At 31.1% G+C, this 21,818-nt stretch overlaps 2 protein-coding genes and 2 long non-coding RNA genes across 14 annotated transcripts; 2 read left to right on the forward strand and 2 right to left on the reverse strand.

Moving 5' to 3' along the window:
- Nucleotides 1-10: 10 nt before the first annotated feature.
- On the forward strand, nt 11-10,688 carry Kua (Plasmanylethanolamine desaturase Kua). Of its 3 annotated transcripts, XM_089269137.1 has the most exons (5): nt 11-226; nt 482-675; nt 962-1,081; nt 2,296-2,606; nt 8,319-10,688. In XM_089269137.1, the coding sequence occupies exons 2-5, from the start codon at nt 588-590 to the stop codon at nt 8,589-8,591; spliced, it is 792 nt and encodes a 263-aa protein (XP_089125263.1). In that variant the 5' UTR covers nt 11-226; nt 482-587; the 3' UTR covers nt 8,592-10,688. The 3 variants fall into 3 exon arrangements, with proteins under 3 accessions (XP_089125263.1, XP_015787827.2, XP_015787829.2); XM_015932341.3 differs by lacking the exon at nt 11-226 and having other exon boundaries at nt 233-675; XM_015932343.3 differs by lacking the exons at nt 11-226; nt 8,319-10,688 and adding an exon at nt 2,686-2,873 and having other exon boundaries at nt 233-675.
- On the reverse strand, nt 9,415-12,481 carry LOC107365004 (solute carrier family 35 member G1). Its single transcript, XM_015932462.3, has 3 exons — nt 12,057-12,481; nt 11,516-11,773; nt 9,415-11,323 (listed from the first exon to the last, which is right to left on the reverse strand). The coding sequence occupies exons 1-3, from the start codon at nt 12,351-12,353 to the stop codon at nt 10,619-10,621; spliced, it is 1,260 nt and encodes a 419-aa protein (XP_015787948.1). The 5' UTR covers nt 12,354-12,481; the 3' UTR covers nt 9,415-10,618.
- Nucleotides 12,482-12,575: 94 nt separating this feature from the next.
- On the forward strand, nt 12,576-17,562 carry LOC107365054 (uncharacterized). 6 transcript variants are annotated; one of them, XR_016199818.1, is made up of 7 exons: nt 12,576-12,897; nt 13,323-13,658; nt 13,827-14,088; nt 14,406-15,102; nt 15,222-16,459; nt 16,561-16,696; nt 16,816-17,562. It is a non-coding gene; the product is annotated as an uncharacterized LOC107365054 (long non-coding RNA). The 6 variants fall into 6 exon arrangements; XR_016199816.1 differs by having other exon boundaries at nt 12,578-12,727; nt 12,858-13,196; nt 14,406-16,459; XR_003082758.2 differs by having other exon boundaries at nt 12,579-12,727; nt 12,858-12,897; nt 14,406-16,459.
- Nucleotides 17,563-18,059: 497 nt separating this feature from the next.
- Nucleotides 18,060-21,525, reverse strand: LOC107364913 (uncharacterized). 4 transcript variants are annotated; one of them, XR_016199819.1, is made up of 5 exons: nt 20,974-21,525; nt 20,321-20,674; nt 19,321-19,844; nt 19,008-19,156; nt 18,060-18,876 (listed from the first exon to the last, which is right to left on the reverse strand). It is a non-coding gene; the product is annotated as an uncharacterized LOC107364913 (long non-coding RNA). The 4 variants fall into 4 exon arrangements; XR_001569296.3 differs by having other exon boundaries at nt 20,568-20,674; nt 20,924-21,520; XR_001569297.3 differs by having other exon boundaries at nt 20,568-20,674; nt 20,974-21,519.
- Nucleotides 21,526-21,818: the final 293 nt, after the last annotated feature.

The raw sequence follows: 21,818 nt of genomic DNA on the forward strand, positions 1-21,818 counted from the left end.
AATCGGTGTGTGTTTCATTATGAACCAAAGCAATAACCACAAAAATATGGTGATGAAGCTTTTTATTAATAGCTGACGATGACAGTGTAAATAAATGAATTACCTTTAATTGTGAAGTCGTAAATTTCAATTATATCCTGTTCAACCAACAGAGGGAGATGGCTTCAATGGATAAAGATGATAAGGAAGATAGTTTACCATCTCATCATGGGACTGATCAATCTTGGTAGGTGGCTCTATCTGAGAAAGTAGCAAATTAAGACAAGTTATTCATTAAATTGAAGAAACAGGTTAACCATTCTAGTTAAAACAACTCCAAGTGCAATCGTTAACCAGTCCATAGGAGTAATTATCATTGATTAAAGCAAACCATCTCTTTGGTACACTATGTTACTCCAGGAGACGTTTGTGGACTTTTCCTAACCTTTTCTCGTTTTTTTACCACAACTTTAACTGTTTCAATTATTGAATTGTGTTCTAGGAATCAAAATAGTATTGGATTAAGTTGCTGTTTCAAGCTCGGAGAACCATTGGAAAGAGTTAAAAGGAAATTAAATATTTACTAAATTAACTATCAATTGTTAAATATGTCAGACTCAAGTGAAAACAAATCTACATTAGAAAGTCTTCTTACAGATGATCCATTGTCATCGTCTTTTTTTCATTACTCTAAAGGTGAGTTGATTTACTTCATCTAAACTACCTTTTTCAATTTCGATATTATATCTTAACTGAATTTTATGTTTAATCAACTGTTTAACTCCATAAATCTATAACTACAACAATTTACCTTTGACTCTATTCCTAATATCTTGAAAAATAACCTTTTTGTTGACTTGCTTGTTTTACTTTCAAGAGTTGAGCTTAAATTGTTACCAATGTATTTTCCTAGACCTTATTATCAGCTTTAATTACAATTAAATATTGATTGTTTCTCTCTTTTCTCTCCTAACGACTCCAGGCAAAAGACTTCAAGAAAAAATCTCAATAGCAGTTTGCTGTATTTTAATTACAATAAATGCCTATTACCTTTGGTCTTATTTTGTTTCTTCCCAATGGCTTTCAATTTTTTCATCAGCCAGTAAGTACAATTACAATTATTTAATTACTTTTTCAATATCAACCTTTTCCCAACTAACAACAAAGATTACCATGATGTATACATGATTACATATCATTGAAAGTGTATGAAAAAACCAGGGAAATTAACAAAACCAAGTCAAAGTTTCAATCATGTTGATAGAGCATTTTTATAGCTACACACACTGAATGAATTTATGAATGAATAACCTTAAACCATGATTATATCAATTTAGTGTTAATAGATTACACAATTTGTTTATTGAATAACACTGTAAATCCGGAATGAGATTGCAAGAGCAGAAACACACAAAATCTTAACCATTATAAGCCATAAAAAATACAAAAGTCCCGTCAATCTGAAACTAGAGTCAGTTTATTCAATAACAAACCAAATGTATTGAATATTACATAGAGTGAAAATTTAAAACAAACCATTCAAGTTAATATATTAGGTAACCAAGAAAGTAATTTGAGTAGACAATCAGGCTGAATTAAAAATGATTAGTTTATGTCTTTAAATTTACTAAATAATTTTGATTTTTATACGAACAATAAATAATAAATCAATGTAAATTGAATACAAGGTTAATTTTACGAGGAAACTGGTCAATCAATTTGTTGAAATGATTTCCCTTAATCACTATTATTAATATCTAGCCATTAAATAAATTTCATTAAATGCTGCTAAATTATTTCTTACTCACATTAAACATGATTCAGGCCAAGGAATAAATAATCTATGAAGTAACAATATCAAGTGCATTGGAGCTCACATGAAAAAGCTAACAAATTGATTATTTTGTTTCATTTATTCATTTTGGTTTTCACGTTAATTCACTCATCAACAATATAACCACACCAATTAATGATAACACCAACCTTTAACAATAAACATCTTATTAATCCAACAATTTATGGTTAACAAAGTGAAATGGTGAAAGTTGCGTGTAAAGTATATAAAAATGGAAGTCAAGAAAAAGTGAAAAACCGTAACAAAAACTAAACACTTTTTTACCATTAAGCCAATTTGTTGTTGACTACTTACTATTAACCTAATTTTAGTCAGCCAGCCATTCACATGTAGCAGTTAATTATTGATTATTAAAATAATAAGTAACGATGAAAATAATTGTCAACCTTGAATGGTTCTCCAACAATTGAAATACCCATTGACTTGCAATTTGCTAATTTTGACACTTCTTTTCATCTCAGTTTTAGGTATAATTGTCGCTGATTTCATTAGTGGCCTTGTCCATTGGTTAGCTGATACTTGGGGTTCAGTTGAACTGCCCATTGTTGGTAAAGCTTTTATAAGGCCATTTCGTGAACATCACATTGATCCAACCGCAATTTTACGCCACGATTTCATTGAAACAAACGGTGATAATTTCATGTCCATTATTCCAGCTTTAACCTATTTGGCAATTTATTTTAATATCAAGGAGGTGAAAACAATTGAGACAAATTACAATTTACTTTGTTTTATTTTTCTACTCTCAATATTTATCGCAACAACAAATCAGGTAGGAACTGTAACCATTTTAAAACCCAATCTCTTTCAATGGCAACCTCAACATTTTGTCAAATTTTCCTAAATGTTAGTAACCACAAGTTAGGAATCATCAAATTGGTAAATGAACATAAAATGATTATAAGACATTTTGAAGTTCAATTGAAATGGGTTCAATCCATAAGCCATGTCAATTGCCTGTCAACAATTTCATTTGTAAATGTATTTCCAATATGAACCCTTGTAAGTTTTGTATGTAATAAAATGGTTTACCAGACAATTTAATGACGATAATAATAGCAATAGTAATCATGATTATGATAAGGTGAAATAGGTTTGGGTTTATTAATAGTTGGAAAGCTGAAAATGTAAAAATAGCAAAGGTTGTTTCTCAATGAAAAGGGATAAAATGTCCAAAGATGAAGATGAAAATAGACAAAAAATGACTTCATTTTTCTTCTTCATCGTCTTTCATCTTCATAACTAAATCAAGAAAAGTGATGATGAAGATTAATGACTAGGATGATAAAGTTATAAAGAAAATGTTGGATGAATAAAATAATATTAGTTGATTAGAATTAGCGTTTCAAAGCTCTTTTAATAATGATAATAATAATGTAAACCTGGAATGTTTCTCATCTTTTCCAGGTAAAGGTGAAGATGATAGGCAAAGGGAGTAAACCCTCAAAATGAAATGATGATTAAATGACACACCCTTTAACCAGGTATGAATTAAGCTTGAAAAAAAACCTAAAACTAGACTGACCCAGTAAAGCGTAATGGTATATCGATCATAGACGGCAAGATTAAATGATTAGATGCATAAAGGGTACAATTTAAGATGATTAACAGGTTTAAAGTGAAATTTTAATTTTCCAATTTGAATATTTCTAATTACAATTGTCTCGGTTGTTGGTGTTTTTATTTCTGGTTAACCCAAAAAGTGCCATTAAGGTTCAACTCTTTACTTTACCTTTTTTTCCCTACCAATTGAATAACCTTTGCTTGTGATTTACTGGTTATCTTTGGTTTCATTTCAAGCTCAGTTCAGAAAGATTAGTCAACTGGTTTAAATTTCTTGATTATCTAATTATAACTCTGAATTTTGAAACTTCTGCTTTTTTCTGTCTCATGGTTGCCATTAATAATGGTTGGCTCATAATTTTTAGGTTACTGTAATTAGATTAGAGCAATTTAACCAGAATATTTTAACTAATTGAAAATATTGTTAGGTTTTAATGGATCTAGAAATTAATGAGAATTAAAATAATTAAGATTTTTCTAGGGTTAAATGTTATTGTTGGAGGAAAAGGAAAAAACCTTTTGTGTTGCTTTTCAATTGTCAATAATCAATTGTTTTTCAACATTAACTGTAAGATGATTAATTATTCATTTTAGCGCAATTAAAAGTTAAGAATGACAAAGAAATATTGTTACACGCAATGATATTAAAGTCTAGCCATTAACGATTTACGTTAATGATTAACAAGGCTTGATCAATCATCTCAACTTTGAATAATTAACCTGAGTTGAAATTTATTTAAATTTTCAAGGTATTCAATCAGGTTTTATTGTTTACAATAAAGTGATTGTTAAACACTAGATTTTATAATTCAATGGTTTCACTCATTTCATTTCATTATCAAATTTGGGTTGAAGGAAGACAGTTACTTGTAGAGTTGATTTACCAATGTTAATAAATAATGACAATCCACTGATGTTAAGATCCATGATTTGCGTGATTAACTAGTCTTAAACTATCAATTTGAAAGACAATTAATAGCATCTTCAAGTATCTTCATGTCAACAAATAACCAATCAAGACAATAAGTCAATTGTGAATGCTTGTGGAAATGTTAATCAACCACTAATCCAATAACACGAAAGAAACAGTTAAAAGGAAACTGTTCACCAATTCAGTTTTCCTTATATTCAAAGTATACATGGGATCGCATGGAAAAATCATCACTTGATAGTTATCCAATTAACGAGAAAGAGACTCGGAAAAATCATCTTATAGTTGAAATGAAACGATTGTTCTTGAAACCATTAACCATCAATTGACAGGCACTTTACAGAAGTGAAATTTAAGGCGAAAGCTGACCAAGATTGAATCAACAGTTAAGAATCTTAATTTCAATTGGATTCTTAGAAATTCAAATTTTTCCCATTTTCTCAAAACTCTTTAAATTGGCAAGTTTTAAAGACCAGTGTTGGAAGCCAAAAATGAGTTATAGTGAGAAAAATTATTAACATTAAGAGTGATGAACATTCTTAAAGGAGGAAAGATGCAGCCAAAATCAGGGACGTCAGGAAGATGGGAAAGAAATGGAGATGAAGATAGAATGAAATCTTGGATCTCTTCATCTTCTCACATATTTTGATTGATCATAGAGGCCAGTTTATCGTTTGTCTCCTTTCTCAAGCTTAATTCGATTCGTACCAAGTTAACTTGCGTATTTGTCAACTATTTTTAGTCCTCCCTTATCATCAAGATAAGAATCAGAATAGACTCTCAACAGAGATGTATTTTCATCATTGACTTTGTCATCATTCTCATCGCCTTCTTCTTTCCGTCATCATTATAATCCTATTTATTCCACCTTGGACTTCTTTTTTGCTTATCTGTCCTTTCTCATTAATCCTTTGAAATGAATCCAACCAGTTAAATAGCTTGCATGTAATATTAAATGTTAATAATCCTAAGCTTTATTCCAATTCCTCTTTGATCATCGCTATTGTCCCACGTTTTTGCCAATGGAATGACACTTGAACTTGCTCCTTATTGTTCGGAAATCTTTTAATATTTGGTGTTACTTTAACCATTCTGGAATAACAAGAAAATTAGATGATAATTAGTGTTAATTTACAAGATAGTAAATCAGGTTGGGTGTAGAAATGTGAAAACGACTTGACAGTTATACAAATATATAAGTTGTAATGGCAAACATTAAACTCATATCAATAATACCATCATAAAAATTACTACCATGGTGCTAGAAAATGATGCAAAAAAGTATTTCCCTGAAACATTCAATGTTATCATGAAAACATTTTAGACTGGATAATATTTAGCCATGATTATTATGATTGTTTCTGCGTCATTATCTTACTGACAATAAAATGTAACATATACGTACATCAGAGTATAATATTTCACAATTGAGGTACAGTTAAATTAGAAAGATTCTTGGCAAACCATTTTGTTGACCAATAATAATAGATGAATATTGATCAGCTAGGTCAATATCGTGTGAACATGAATCGATTTTCCAGCCAATATAGTAAGGGATCAGGATCAAGTTTACAAACATTCATGGTTTGTCAAAAACGTAAAATCTCAATCAAATATTTATATTCATAGTTAAATTGCGGATGAAGAAATCCTTATTGATGTAAAAGTTTCGTTTCCTTTTTTTCAACATTGACTTTCGTGAGTCTAGCGAGTTTCTCATCTTAACATTCACCAAAAAAAAATGAAATCAATCATCAATTTGTTACATAGCTTCATGATTATTTCGCACTTCTGGAGATTGATTGAACGAAGTTCCGTCTTTATCAAGATGTGTATCTAATCCAGAATCATAGAGCCATATTTACATTTAGCTTGGTTACAAAAAACAAAGTCTTAATGAATTTACCACCATAAAAGACAGTACTCTACATGAAGGGTAAAAATATGAGAATAAATTGAAATATCGAAAAAGAAATGAGTCTCGTGAGGTGAATGAAAGAGTTTATGTGAATGAATTGTAATGTAATCAATTCATTGACTGATTTTTATGAAGTAAACATTGAAAAAGTAAATCGATACAACATAACCTAATCAAAATACTAGTTAGCTTTACCTTGGAGATGAATAATTATTTTTGCTTTTCAACTGCATCAGCTTTTCCGGTAACTTTTCTCCATGAAATTGAACGGTGACTGGTATTTCTAGAAATAGAAAGAAGAAAAAGAAGAGATAAAATTACAACGTTTGCCGAAAAAAAGAAAGGAAAAATTGTAAAAATAAATGTAATAGCAATCAGCATAGATTTATAGTAAAATTAGCCTTGAATTATTGAGGTGGGAACAGTATAACTATGAGAGCGCAAACAGATCGATTCCCTTTCATCATCATTTTACTGCGAAACATCAATGAAAAAAAAAATCAATCAGTTTATGAGTTAATAATCAAAAGTGTAATTTCATCAGACCTTGGGATAAGTTACCTAGGCAGAAGAGTGAAAGTAGTTTAAGCTGAAAAAAACGTTACTCTTTTGTGAAATGTTTTCACGATTTTTGATGCACTAGGATAATGATTATCAAACCAGGCCACGCGCGTTTACAATTTTGTCAATTGTTGATTATCAACAATAAAAGCAACACAACCTGCGTATATGTATAAGCGTGCCTTTAGAGGAAATCAAAACACCCGGAGTAAGAAGAGACTTTCTCCCTCGCAATCTTCATAAGCATCCGTTAAACAGGGTCAGGTCTCTATTTCAATATTGGGTAAATGAGAGATAAAGAGAGAGAGAAGAGAAACTAGAAAACGGTGAAAGAGTCCAACTTTTTCTCCCTCGAAGTTGATTTTCCTTTGATTATGATGATGATGAAAACCTTGTAATGAAAGTGAGGGAAAGATGAAAACAAAAATCACCTGCCTTTGATATTGAGCATCAATAAGAGCAAGATGATCAACAGTATCCAAAGCTTAAAAGCTGACTTGACCCTCTACTCGTGGCTCCTTATCAAATGGTTCAAACAATGGAAACATACAGACTTATGATACCTGAAAGAGAAAGAGAGAGAGACAGTGTTAAAGTAGAGGTAAAAATGAAGAGAAAGAGAAACATAGAAGCAGATTTAACTGGGTCTTTCGTCTTACCACGTTTGTATAGTTTTGGCAATTACTTGACATTTGAATAAATGTATTTTCTCAACTGACATTTGGCTCGTGTTGCCTTTTACGTTTATAGTTGAAGGATCATTTTTAACGGCTACAATAATATGGATGCACATAATGAATGATCAACAGGAAGATGTGAGGGCGAGCTGGATCAAGTTAGACAGTACCAAGTTGAATACACTTAAGCAGTTAACACAGTAGGCTTCTCGGCTAGATACTAGATGGTATAAATTTATATCTCCCTCTCTTTTAAATCGTCCTAAGTATTAGTGGTTGTTGAAAAAAAATGTAAAATAACAATTGTGATCTTTATGTTAATCCAGAAAGAAGAGTCCATCAGTTTTTTTACAGCCTACCGTTTGCTTGATTAGTGTTATGTTGTACATGTCAATGCTTTATCAGTGACAATCAGGTTTACTGGGATGGTGATAGACAAAGTTGATAATTTTTTGGTTTCCAGTTAAAAAATTATGCTTTTCCATTTTACATCTTGTCGTGGTTTTTTATTGAAGATATTGTCTTTATTTTGCTGTCAAAAACCAAATGGTTGTGGCAATGTTTATTGTCTTTGAGACCAAGAAAACTTATTAAATCCCATGTAGAACACCTTCAATAGGATTAAGAACTTAGCCGGCCTCAAACAGCTTGAAAATTTACGTGTCCAGCCATCAACCAGAAGATATATATCAGATGGTATTACAATGTTTTAATAGCTGTGTAAGCTTACGATTTACACCACGTTTTAAACCAAAAGGTTATCCTGAGGTTGACATTGAAAGAGATTATGGGAAAAAGATGACAAAAATACTAATTAATTATTTATGCAAACAGATTCACAAATGGTCTCACACATATTTTGGATTACCACGAGTTGTGGTTTTTTTACAAAATATTCACCTTATTTTGCCTCGTAAACACCATCGAACACATCATGTTTCACCACATGAATCATGTTACTGTATAACAACTGGTTGGCTTAATTATCCACTTGATTTGATACGTTTCTGGTACTGGTTGGAATTAACAATATCATGGTTAACCGGGCAAAAACCAAGAGAAGATGACTTTAGATGGGCGCGTAAAGTGAATAGTAAATTAAAATGAGACGCAAAAAGAAACACTTAACATGGCGTAGTAACAATCAATTTGGATGAAACTGTTTGATTAACACAACAATTAACAACAATGATTGAAATACTGTGTATATAATTAACAATGGATTATATAATCAGAAAGGAAAGCAACAAAAGCTATTTGAGAAGACAAACAAAGCATAAACTGATGACTAAACATTAAAGCATGTTTCTTCAGGAGAGAGTTAATTTTCTGTAACTTGAAGATGGTAGCGCAAAAAACAAATCGTAATCATTCCAAGGTTCCAATTAAAGCGAAAAAGGAAACTCATTTCTTTCCCATGAAAAGTTAATCATCAACCTCAGCTGAACTGGTTGAAGTGAATAAAAAAAGGCAAAAAAGGACAGATTGAAGCAAATTAATGGACAAGTTGATGAAAACAAAAAGACAATCAAATGTATTGTTAACCATTTTTTGTCACTTTTTTGTAAAGAAACAAATTAACACTGTTAAGTCGATCGAGATTAAAAATATAATTGTTCACAAGTTAAATTTTAAAGTTCATATGAATTAGGTTGAGTTCAATCAAATCAACTGGAAATATAAATAAAAACAAAATTCGTAATTGAGATTTGTGGATACAGAATGTCGCCAAATATGACCATTTGATCTTTTCCGTTTTTTGTTATCGTTCCATGAATGCCAATGAATCAAAGACAATTAGCCAAGTCAGCTGTGAATAAATCAAATACTCTTGAGCAATGAAAGATGATTGATTAGATTCACATGTAATTTGATTTATTGTTTTTCTAATTTATTATTTTACCACGTAATTAATAAGTGCAACAACTGATTGTCAATAATTTTATCTTTTAATTAGGATTGTTTGTTTTTTGTTTGACAGTTGATATATTTATAAATTTACTACATTTGAATTATCTCACTTTGTTGTAGGTTTCATTTCATTATGATTGCAATTTACATTAAGTTGATCTTTTTTTGGATTAACAAAGACTAGAATTCGTCCAACATAAGGATCAATATGGATAGACATTAAATTCAATAATCATAAGAATGATGATAATACATGAATAGTTCTTATAGTTACAATATATGCAAGTAAATTGTTTTACTTTTTGGTTCTTTCAAATTGAATTGGATTTTTTGTTTGAGTTGGTAACAATTGATTTTAAAGTTAGTTATCATTCAATAATAATATATTAAAATTTCTTTGTTTTAAAATACTCTGAATTGATAGAAATTTTAAGTTATTAACAGAAATCAAGGATTCCACCCAATTCTCAGTTCTTATGAGATAAGTTTGGGTAAGAAAATGTTTAGGCAAAGGTTTGTTTCTCCCTGTAAGTTAATACTGAAGGCATGGGCAATCTTTTGATTTTAATAGAATTTAAATAAAATTTTTTCTCTCATTTAAGTCAGTTTTTTGAATGGAAAAAAAATTCTGAGAATAATAATGAAAGGGAAAGTTTGGTAAGATTATATTAGATTTTGCTTTCTGATTTAAATTGATCTTCCTCTATAATCAAGCTGACTGAGATGGATCATCCACTTGACATCTCCTAATCGATTAAAGGGCAGAAATTCATGTTTTGTCGAGATAAAATAATAAAAAGCATATACTGTATTTATCACATCTTTTAAGGCTAACAAAATGGACTATCATAGTTAGCCTTAATAAAAGGTATTTGGAAGTAAAAATAATGGAATCTTGAACATTAAATTATATTGATAACAATATTGCAAGTTACCGACAAATTGATATCGCTTAGGCTCAAAGATGTCTTGGGTAAACGACGAGGAGTTGACATTTAACCGTGAGCTAAGAAGTTAAGTTGCTTGCTTTTCATTTTTGGTAAATTTGTTTGGTAAATCTGGACACCGTCCATACAGAAGATATAGCCGGGACCATTTGGTTTTTTTGATTTTGAGTTTGCTTTGGCTTGGGAATGAAGATAACTTCTTTTGGTGAATTAGCACAAGGTGCGAGAATTTAACATGCTGTTTAATGAGCACAGCAAAGAAAATAATTAATTTGTTCATCTAACAAACTTGAGTCTATGTTTTATCATCGAGTGTTCAGGTAATGAAAGAATCCACTTCCTTAAACTGGTCAAAAAGATGCACAAAACTACCAAAAAGGCACCACTGACGGACCAAAAATCAGGGGTCTGATTGAAGAACCATATTTGCCACACAAATGCTAAGACAATATCAGTCGCTGATCTGACTATTGCCACAGGGCCAGCTTGTTCCATTTGGAGTGATTTGGTTAATAATATTTGGCCTAAGAAGCTGAATAGCATGAGGAAGATTATGAGAATCCATTCCTCTGAACTTGAAGGAATTGAGAAACCATCAAGAATTGTGGTTATAAGGGCAGTTTCAAATATTGCAACCATCCCGAAATTGAACATGATTACCGAATAATGCGTTGCTTTAACTCTGCGTAAAATAATATAAACGGAAGCAGCAAAGAATGTTGAACTTAAGCCAGCGAGGACTCCTCTGAGATAGCTTGCTTCAGAAAAGTTGAACCCAGGTTGCTGTCCATGACTATTGAAAATTGTTTGATTTGAGACTTGATGATTGATGTCAGGTACATAAGAACTATTCGGCATCTTGTTCAATATGTGATTGAAAACAGCACCTTCTTCTTCGACTAAAATTGGGAGTCGTACAGTTAAACAAAGTCCAATCATGGTTAAGGTGACAATGAAAGTTTGGAATAACCCACAAGGCTCCTGCATGTTAAAAAAGAGAGACGTTAGAAAAAAGTATGAATATGTGTTACCAAAATTTGCAAAAAAATTAACAATAAGGAAATATAATGAGGATCGATTAAAAAAGAAAAAGTGACCCGAATTGTTTTCAGGTGAGATCATAAAAAAAGAAGCATAAAAAAATATAATAATTTTAAGAATGTTTAAACTTACATTAAGACATACGCAAGCAAAAATCGTAACAACAACAGGGACCGTAAAGATGATAACAGAAGCATCGACAAATGGTAGGTCACGGAAGGCGCAAAAGCGAAGGAAAAGACTAGTAGAACCAGCAATACCTCGGAATACCAGGAATAATCTTAAATCTGATGGCCCTAAGAAGTTTTCTTCGTGATAAAACACAAGGGGAACGGAGAGAATGAAAATACCTATGAAACGAAATAATGCCAACTCGCCCGGATGAATATTCTGTAAAGAAGAGATAGCAAAATTTAGGTGCAAAGGAAATGATGAATGTAGATAAGTAAATAAACCAACAAAGTTTATCAGTTTATCAGTTGAGAGCAGCAAAAATATGTTTCACGTCTTTAATGTTAAAGCTACAGTAATATGTGCTTTGTTAGCATACAACTGCTAATATAATTGAATTATAAGCATTGCCAACACAGTTAGAAACAATTAGCAGCTTGTTATTGGAATAATTATTCAATTCCTTTTTTGGTGCAAAATGGAAAGAAACTAATGACCTTACCTTGAGATACTTGACAATCGCTGAAGACATGGAAAAGAATATACTGGACAAGGCTGAGAAAACGATTCCTTTATAAATATTTAACTTAGGACTTGTTGGTAAGGTTGAACCCTTCTCGTCATCATACCGATCATTTTTATGTAGCCGACTGGTCTCAGATTCATCGAATAATACATCTTCATCATCAGAAGGATTTGAGCTTAAAATGGCCATCTTACTATCACCAAGAGAAACCTTAGATATGAATGGATCATCCAATATGGTTCCTTTATTGTTTTTATCCCACTTGAGACGCATTATGATAAACTGAAACTTGATCACACAAGTGAAAAAAAGGTCTGAGAAAAACAATTAACCAATTATTAAAACACTAAACAAGACTAGAGAGGCCAGAGTAAAACAAAACCTTCCAAATCGTATTTCAATCAATCGCATTAACAGTATGTTGAAACCAGATCACATGATCAACATCACTTGTATTTAGTTAAACAAAAATAGTATAGATGGCGTGGTGTTTTTTAAATGTCAAACGCAATGCGATCTTAATGTGATGTTAATTTAATGGATAATATTTAATAATAATTAATTATTTACTCAATTTATGTTCCATTAAACAACTGTTATTGGTGAAGTAATCATTCCCACAAGTATTGTCACAATGATTTTTGCCAGTTAGTGCTGTAAATTAACCATCAAACGAATTGCATAATCACGATTATGATCGTGATGATCCTTATGTTACTCAGCTTTGATCACTAAATTAACATTAATTGTCTATTCTTTTTTTTCTTTGGGAAACAGATTTTGTTGCCATAGATGATGACTTAATGAACAATCAGTGGTAAGATTTAATGTTAATGTCAACCTTTGAAACCAATACCCAACAAATGGATTTCATCTCATATCAAACCCTTGATTTATCAAAAAGACAAACAACTTTAGTCACTCAGCTCAAGAGTTGTCTTATTTGATCATTTGAATATGAAAACCCATTTATTTGATTCACTGACTTATTTTAGCTGAAATTTGATAATCTCTTTGATCAAATAACTTCCCATTTTTTGTCCAAATAACATAATCAATTTGCAAGAAGTGTTTCAAGTTGGTTAGATTAAGCTAAAGCTGTTAGCTTGTTTACATGTGAGTGAACATTAATGTTGACTTTTTTTGATAAACCTATAACTCATTTTTCAACATCTATGTAAAAATTTGATAATCATGATTAAGATGGTGTATTTAATTATGGAAAATTTTTCTTTTCAACAGGACTTTATCAAGCATTTGCTTTATGGTTATCTATTGTATCAGGATTCAATGGCAAAGTCAACTTGTATCCATAAACAAAGATCTCGTAATTATGGATCACTTGCTCACGTTGATATAATAATTATAAAGGTCGAGGTAAAAGGTGCAATGAAGTCTGGACAATGGAATAGATGACCAAAAAAGAATCAATGAGGAATCTTGAACATTGGAGTGTTTGGTTTAAAATTGAACATCGGCAGTAAAAGAAAGCCATTGACCTGCTCAATGGTTTCACCTGTCCCTTGAAAATCTTAAAGATTGGCGAAGAAAATAGTTCGTATAAGGGTCAGTCTTCAGGTTCGTTTTAAAAGTCTTTTTCATTCTTTTCTTCTTACAGCTTATTTCTTCCTTCCTTCCTTTCTTACTTCCTATCAATCTCCTTCCTTCCGATCCTCCTTTTTTTATCTTAAACGTCTAAGCAAACTTTTTTACCCTCTTATTTTTTTGTATTTTTTGCCTCTTTAGTTTCCAATTTCATTAAATACATAGTGATTTGGTTGGCTCCAACAGCGGTCAATACGGATAACCACAACATCATCGGAAGAAAATGTCCATTCAAAGAGGGAAGATAAGCAAAGGGAGAAGTACAAAGATGAAGAAAAGTCAAAGAGTTTCTTAAACAAGTGGAAATATTCTCAATGTTTCGTCTGGTCGTCGGCTAACTTATTGTAAGGTGGAATATAAGAAAAGAGCAAAACTAAAGATCACATTTTCAACTACTTTTAAGGTAAGAAAAGGTTAGCCTTTCTTACTACTCATAAGGATTGAGTTACCAAGAAAAGGTGTGTTTCAAGGCAAAAAAGTCTAGAAAAAGAATAAGAAGAAGAAGTAAAAACAGACTGACCAAAGCAAGAGTTACCTGTTTCTTTGGGCAAAAAAGTAATAGTTAAATGTTTTCTTCTTTTTTAGTTAACAATTTAAGCTAAATTTTAAAGTTCTTTTTTCCAAAGAATTCTAAGATTAAACTTTGACATTAACAACAAGTGATTATGATTACCTTTCTTCTTATTTATTTCATTCTTATTTTCTATTGACCCCGCACAGGTTGCTGTACCATTATTATTTTATTATCATGGTTATACTTTGGTTTTTGGCGAGTGAAAAAAGACTGTTGCAGTTTCAAAATCCGATAAACAAATGGTTAAATTTTACCTGTTTTTATTGTTTATATTAATACATAATACATTGAGATTTTTTTGCCGGACAACTCCAAGCACAGGACTTCTTCAGCTCCAAATCTGCAGAAAGAAAACTTATGAACTTGTAAAACTCGCACATTTCCTTGATTCCTGTGGTCAAAGATTTTTATAACTTTGCTAGTTATTTAGAGACAAAAAAAGTCCTCACCATGAGTTCAACTTTACATTCCATCAAATTTGTTGGCTATTGCTGTCCTTTTTTAACCTCAGTCCAGTTTTAACCTGGATACTTCAGCATCCATTCTCTGGATATCTCAATGCTCCTTCACTATCCACCACCCAACCGCCCATTGGATGAACAAAGAGCCAAGACTTGAAGTCCAAAGAAATTCACAGTAGTTGGCCTTAAATTTTTTTACCTTACCGTCTCAATGCTTTTCAAAAGGCAAAAAGAAAGCTGAAAGACTCAAAAACACTTCTAATTCACCTAACCTCATAGAGTGATCTATGAAAATTGTCAAAATGAACAGGTTAACCTTTCACATTGACCATTCAAAATAATAATATCAACTCAAGAACTTCCCAATCAAAATCATACAGAAGTAAAAACAAAAATGTAGACCTGTAAACTTGTCTATTATTTTTACCTGCATTGCCAACAGTTGTTAAATAACCTTGACTAAAACATGTTTTTTTTACCTTTCTCTTCCCAATCTTTTAGAGGATCCATCAAAAAGAAACGTTACAAAGCCATCAAAAGGCCAAATGAAGACCCATGGTATCTCATCAATTTGAGGAATCTTGTTCTAGAAGGCAAAATAAATGAATAAAGAAACTCTTCAACTGATACTTGATTCAATATAGAAACAAGTAACCACCTTCAATCACTATAAAATCATTCTCATTGGACGATCCACTTCATAGGAGGAAAAGGTTCCCCTTTGTTCATGCGTTTCCCCTGATAATTCAATTCAGATTGACTGACAAATCAAAGCTGATGAAGTGTATAGAGTAAATGTGATGTATCAATATTTCATTGATCAAACTAAGGAAAAGCAAACAAATTTTAAAGGCTTACTCTGCGGTTTTCAAGAGTCCAGGAGTCATTTCATTTATACTCGAATAGTCAAGTATTTGTTCATTCCTGATTTTTGAGCTGAATTAATTTCCAACGGTGGCTTCTTATCCTGGTGAAAAGTCAATTACAAATCTATCAAGACTTGTTATCGTCAGTTTGAATGACATTATTATACAAACTAAATAACATGTTTATGCTAAATCAACGTTTAAATAGCAGGTCAAACGTTTTTCATTGTCTGTTATTGACTGTGAAAGAAACAAACAAAAAAAAGAAACACTGAAAGATGTTTTGATGAGTGTCTCAATTTTCAGTTGAAATTGAGGTAAACGATCATACTATTTAAGTTAATCATTTGATTTCGTGATTTGAAATGGAATGGTCATCATACTAACAGATCCATTATCAATAGATATAAGTAAAAAGTCAATTTTGACCAGTGAAAAGAAAACAATTTACAAACGTGAATCTTAACAAAAAAAAGAGAGCAAAAAGTATAAAAATGAATGATCTACTGAGAAAAAAAGAAGTAAAAGAAAAAACATTTTCTTTTACACTTATATCTATTTATTTATTATTAAAATATTGTAATGCACAATAGCTTCTATTATTACAGATTGAAATGTTATTCAATTTTTCCTATCAACATCTTCATTACCACAATTGACTGACAACAAACAAAATCAACACTAAAAAGTATCAAAGTACAGCAGTGATCAGACTTGAGTTAATTTTAGGTGTCGAGCTTATTCAGTCTGTAGAGATGAGAAACCAATTCAATAGAAAACTGGACAAAACAAGTTCGATCTTATTGGTACTTTTATCGTTTCATCCAGTCATAGACCATGAAATAATCTACGATTTCGTTGACTTCCGAGCAAGTAATACTCAAGCTTTCATAATCAATTAACTTCACAATTCTCGAAGGAAAAAATGACTACTCTAATAATGAACATTCACCTTGCCTTATTTGTATCTGTAGATTAATGACCATGATGATGTTAATAATAATCGTGATGTTATCAGTATGGCAAATGAAAGGAACCAAGGAAAAGCCAAAAACATAGGTAACATTTACCTTTGGTAACCGGAAATAATCCCATAAGGAGTATTCTCACGTAAGTTAACCTTTATTCCGAAGCACTTTTCCTTCCCTTTACTGGTACTTCTTCATCTTCTCATTATTTTTAGAGAAAAAAATATATTTACTCTTCTCTTTTCTCTTTCCTTTTCTCAGATAATCAAGCCTTCAAATATGATTACGAACGATTAATTTTCAACAAACTATCAACAACAACAATCAAAAGGGAGAAGGCAAGAAAAACCAAGTTGATACCAACAGCAAAAAAAAACATTGCAATGAACAAATAAAAAGGCAACAAAAAAAGGATGACATTTCATTTGAAATATGATTTACTTCCAATACAACAAAAACTCAACACAATCAACACCTAATTGGATTTTTTAGACATTTTGTTGCTTCCAGAATCCTAAATGTCTCTCAAGAACGTCTAAGAAAATTGATATCACCAACTAATCATTGATTAAGACATGGAGGGTGAGATAAAAAATGACTGTCAAATCATTAGCTGCTCGCAAAAAAAGTGAAAGGACCGAGAAGCTGAAATTGCAAGGCAATGGTTGGGTAAATGTAAAAAAAGGCCCAAAAAAATTGAAGATAAATTTGCTTTGATTGTGTTGATGAAGTACAAAGGAAAGTGATGAGGAAGGAATGAATAAATTCCAGTAGTAAGTGAACAAAAAAATACCAACTAATCAACGGAAAAGTCGATTAATGGTTAACAAATGATCTTCCATAGAGTACATTAAGGATTGGTTTCCATCAATAGACTTGAACACCCTCAATGGCATTCCCTGTGTTAATTTATACTCTTTTTTACATTGGTTTATCAGTAATTTCCGTTTGATGACATTATTATTATTACATTATTACTACATTATTATATTATTTGTATTTATTGGACTTTATTAAGGTTTGATTGTTTGTTACTATTAGTAGTTACAGTGGAAAGGGATAAAAAAAAGTCCAAAGGAAGCGAGTCCAAAAAATCGAGGTTAGGCCATGAAGGTTAGTTTATCTTTTAAACCGGAACAAAATGATTTTCACCTCATCTTTCTTTCCGAGGTCAGTTTTTCTCACTCCGCTATCCGTTTGTCAACTATAATCTGTAATACACACACAAATCCAATCATCATCATCTTCTTGATCAGTCTTGTTCAAGGCAGCAATTTCATACTGATCATTAAGCCTTACAGGAGCGAACGGAAATTAGCTTCACTCTTTACTTAATAGTAACTAAGATATCAATTGACAATTGAATTTATTTAGTTAACAAACTAAGTTTGATTAACTTTTTTATTTTTACCTTTTATATCTTTTATTTGTTGTTTTTTTTTGTCTCTCCCTTTGACAAAAAGTGTAACACATTGACATTTATCAAACAAAAGTAATGGTCAGCCTTTGATAATTTTTTCATTTCGTTTTATTTATACTATTATTTACTTTTATTACATTGTAAAGTTAATCTTAATCATGTTGATGTTAATCTACCGAATCGAGTTGACCTTTTTTATTCCACTGCCTTTGGACAAACACAGGAATCATGTTGATAAAAATCGGGTCAACAGTTGATTCTCAATGAAAGGCAAGACTTCAAGAAGGTAAGATAATCACATTAATGCACAAATTACAAGAAAAGTCAAAAGTGTACAATAATATTCCTAATATAATGCTTTATAATGATACAAAGACAACAAAAAAAAACAAATTGCCTGAGGGTGAGAGAGAGAGAGAGATTGAAATATTCAGAAGTAAATGAATGGACAATGGTCAAGAGGCAACTAAAAAGCGCATCAAGTCCATTAATCCATAAAAATTTTGTTCCAACCATAAAAATAGTAGACATTTGATTGTAACAGAGGATGAAAGGAAACCATTCTAGGTCAAAAAGTGAATCAGAACAATCAACATGCTAATTAATATATTATATGATAGCAATGAAAGTCTCCAAGAATTTCACATCCAAGCTTTCATTTGTATTTTTTATCACTTATCAGCCACTAATTCATCATCCTGTAATCCTGAGTAATTTTGTTTCATCAGATTGTTTCTTGCTGTCCAACTGGAGAAAAAAGCAGATCCAAAACAATTACTTGTCTAACAGCATAAAAATGTTGCCATTGTGTTGATCATTTTCACTCCTAATCAGATTGGGACAAAGCTAATTAAGTCAGTCCGGTTTCTTGGGTAACAAAATGCCATTTAATTAGTCTGGTCCTAAAAAAACAAGAAGAAAAAAAATATATTATCATCATTATCGGAGTAAAGATGTTAAATAGGAAAGCGAAAAAATAAATATATCAAGAAATGTATCATTATTTCTTGTTATCCTCACAAAAGTTGTTTACTTGTTTGCTTGATGAAAGTGTCTTGATTAACGGAATTAGTTGGATTCTTGCAGAGTTGAAATTCTGTTAACCTGACTACTAATTGTTGCTAAAAAATTCGTGATTAGTCCAATGGTAATAGTAATTGTTTACAAATTAAAGATTCCAAACTGAGAGAGAAAAATAATAGATTATCATTAATACATTAATACGATAGAAACAGTTCAGGTAAGTAATGTTAACATGGTGTCTGTTAAGGTGATAAATCATTGAAAGAAAGCGTTGGTGACAATCATTTAGATCACACCATCTCTATCTTAGCCTTAAGATATACCTTATTCATCCTCATCTTCATCTTAGCCTTTCACCTTTGCAAGTGACCTTTCCTTCTCCGTGACTTGTATCGATTTTGTGTGTTAATAATATCTTGAACTATAACATCGCTTGACCAGAGGTAACTTGTTCTTCTTGTCTGTAGATTATTAGCCAAAAACACACCTTGCCATGTTGCTAGTTTTTCTTGTTACTTGAAATGATTAAAAATTGTTCCTTCACGCAGTTGGCTTTACAATCTATCATTGAGTCCATCGAAAAGAGAAATATATTTCCAATCATAAATAACAATTCCATTGAGATTAATTGCAAATATGACGATTGAAACTTTGCTCAAACCAATTCCATCTAAATTGAATGTCCACAACATAATCACCGTCCAGTTATGTGTTGTAAAAGCAAACAGGTTTTTTTTATGAGAAGAAATAGTTTTCCATTGTTGATTCAGCAGAGATTCAATAAAATGATGATTAATAGCAGCAAATTAACCATGAATTGATATAAATTGTCGACCTTTGATTTGAACTGCGAAAAAATGCAAAAATGTTTCATTAAAATCCATGATTTAAATTCAATAATAGCCTTAGTTTAGGTGGGTTTCAAAGTGGAATTTTATAAAAAAACAATCTAACAATTGAACAATTATTTGATCAATTGAATACTTTGATAACTTGCTGTCCAGTTTATCATAATTAATACATATTATCTTTGAAATGATTGCGTGTCAACCAGCATTTATCTCTAAGGGAAATCAGTCTTTTCCTTTTCAAACTCAATCAGTGAAGGTTGAAAATGATGAACATAATAACAAAACACATCATGATTATCAAAGATAACTTTGAATTATTGTTCAACTCTGTTGTATTCATTTTGTAATTAAATAATATTCACAATAAATCTCAAGAACATGATAAAGAGGAAAAAGTAAATCTCATTCATTGAAGAAAAATTAATAAATTTTTCAATGATCATTATATAATAGAAGCTTTAAATTCTCTGACCTTAAATATAATTTTTTGTTTGTATGCTGATACGTTCATTAATGATAAAAATAAACTTTTACTTTGAACATCACCTGAAGGGTGTATTAAACAGGAAATTGTTGCCTTCGTGATTAATATTTCCATCAACATTAACATCGTTAATAATATTAATTGAAGACAATTAGTTATACTCATTTTAAGTTGACAATAAGGTTGGATCAACATCCTTTTTTTGTCATCACAAGTAACAGGTTATCAACATTACCTCTATGCTAGATAGACACATTAACATAACAAATAACGATGTGTTAATGATTTTGTCTCTATTAGCGGTAATTAAAGTCGTTTAGGGATGCAAAATGGTCTACCAATCTATTAATTAGTAAAGAAATTAAAGAAACATAAAGATTAAGAAGGAGAAAGATGAGAAAGAAGAGCAGAAATAGGCGAAAGGTTAAGAAAAAAGATATTAACATGGCTTTCAAAAGATTGACAGCCGGAAAGATTGAGTTTGATGGGCAACAATTATAATGTTACAATTCCCGTTACTAATCTTTATCTAATCACATCTTCTTCTTCATCTTTCTAACCATCTTCACCTTTTTCTTATCATCTTCTTACCTTGTCATTCACGGTTCTTTGATTTTAAACATAAAACTGTATTTACTTACAACTGTAAACAGTAAGAATGGCTTCTTCGTTCTTCCTATCCGATCTTCCTTGGCATAAAACTGTTTCAATGAATCTTTTTTCCTTTATCTTCTGTCAATAACATTTACTAATCCTTTTACTTGATTAATTTGACAAGTAGCATGAGCTGTTAATCAATTAAACAATTACAATTGGCTTTACAATTGATTTAACACAATAAAAATAAAATAAACATCGTAAGTTGATCAAACAAAGGGAAAGGGTAATTCATGATGAACCTTGACACAGCACATTTTTATAAAGGCGCATAATTTGAAATTTCATGAAAATGTGATTTTTCTTCGTTAATTAAATCTGAACCTCTGAATCCCACGGTTGTAAGACATGATTACGATGTTTTTAAGGAAATAGTTTTTTTTGGAACAAATTTCAAGGGAAAAACAGAAAGTTTGAAGTTTAAAGCCCAGATCCTCTTGTTATCATCATATTATTATTATTAGAGCAGTGGTCATCTTGAAGATTATGTAGCAAGGTAACGAAGAGGATAAAGAAGTAGAGGCTAGAAAGAAAATAAATAAATAAAACAACGCTAACCTTAAACTGGCCAAGAAAAAGGTCACTGGGCGTTAATATTGGAAAACATATCTTAGAATAGATTTTTCAGGTTAAAGCATCAAGAAAAAACACTCAGACACTTAATCAACGCTCTTCTTGTTCATCTTATTTTTGACTTTGCTCAACTAATGGAAGCATGAATTGTTGATCAACATTGGGCACAAAAATGTAATAGGTAAGTTAACGCCAAAAGGAGATGAAAATGCCTTAGGTGAAGATATGTGAATATGAGGTAAAGAGACAAGACACT

The sequence above is a fragment of the Tetranychus urticae genome, chromosome 3 (genome assembly GCF_039701765.1).
Source record: "Tetranychus urticae isolate SD_2017Ah chromosome 3, NJAU_TeUrti_SD_1.0, whole genome shotgun sequence".
NCBI classification, from domain to species: Eukaryota; Metazoa; Arthropoda; class Arachnida; order Trombidiformes; family Tetranychidae; genus Tetranychus; species Tetranychus urticae.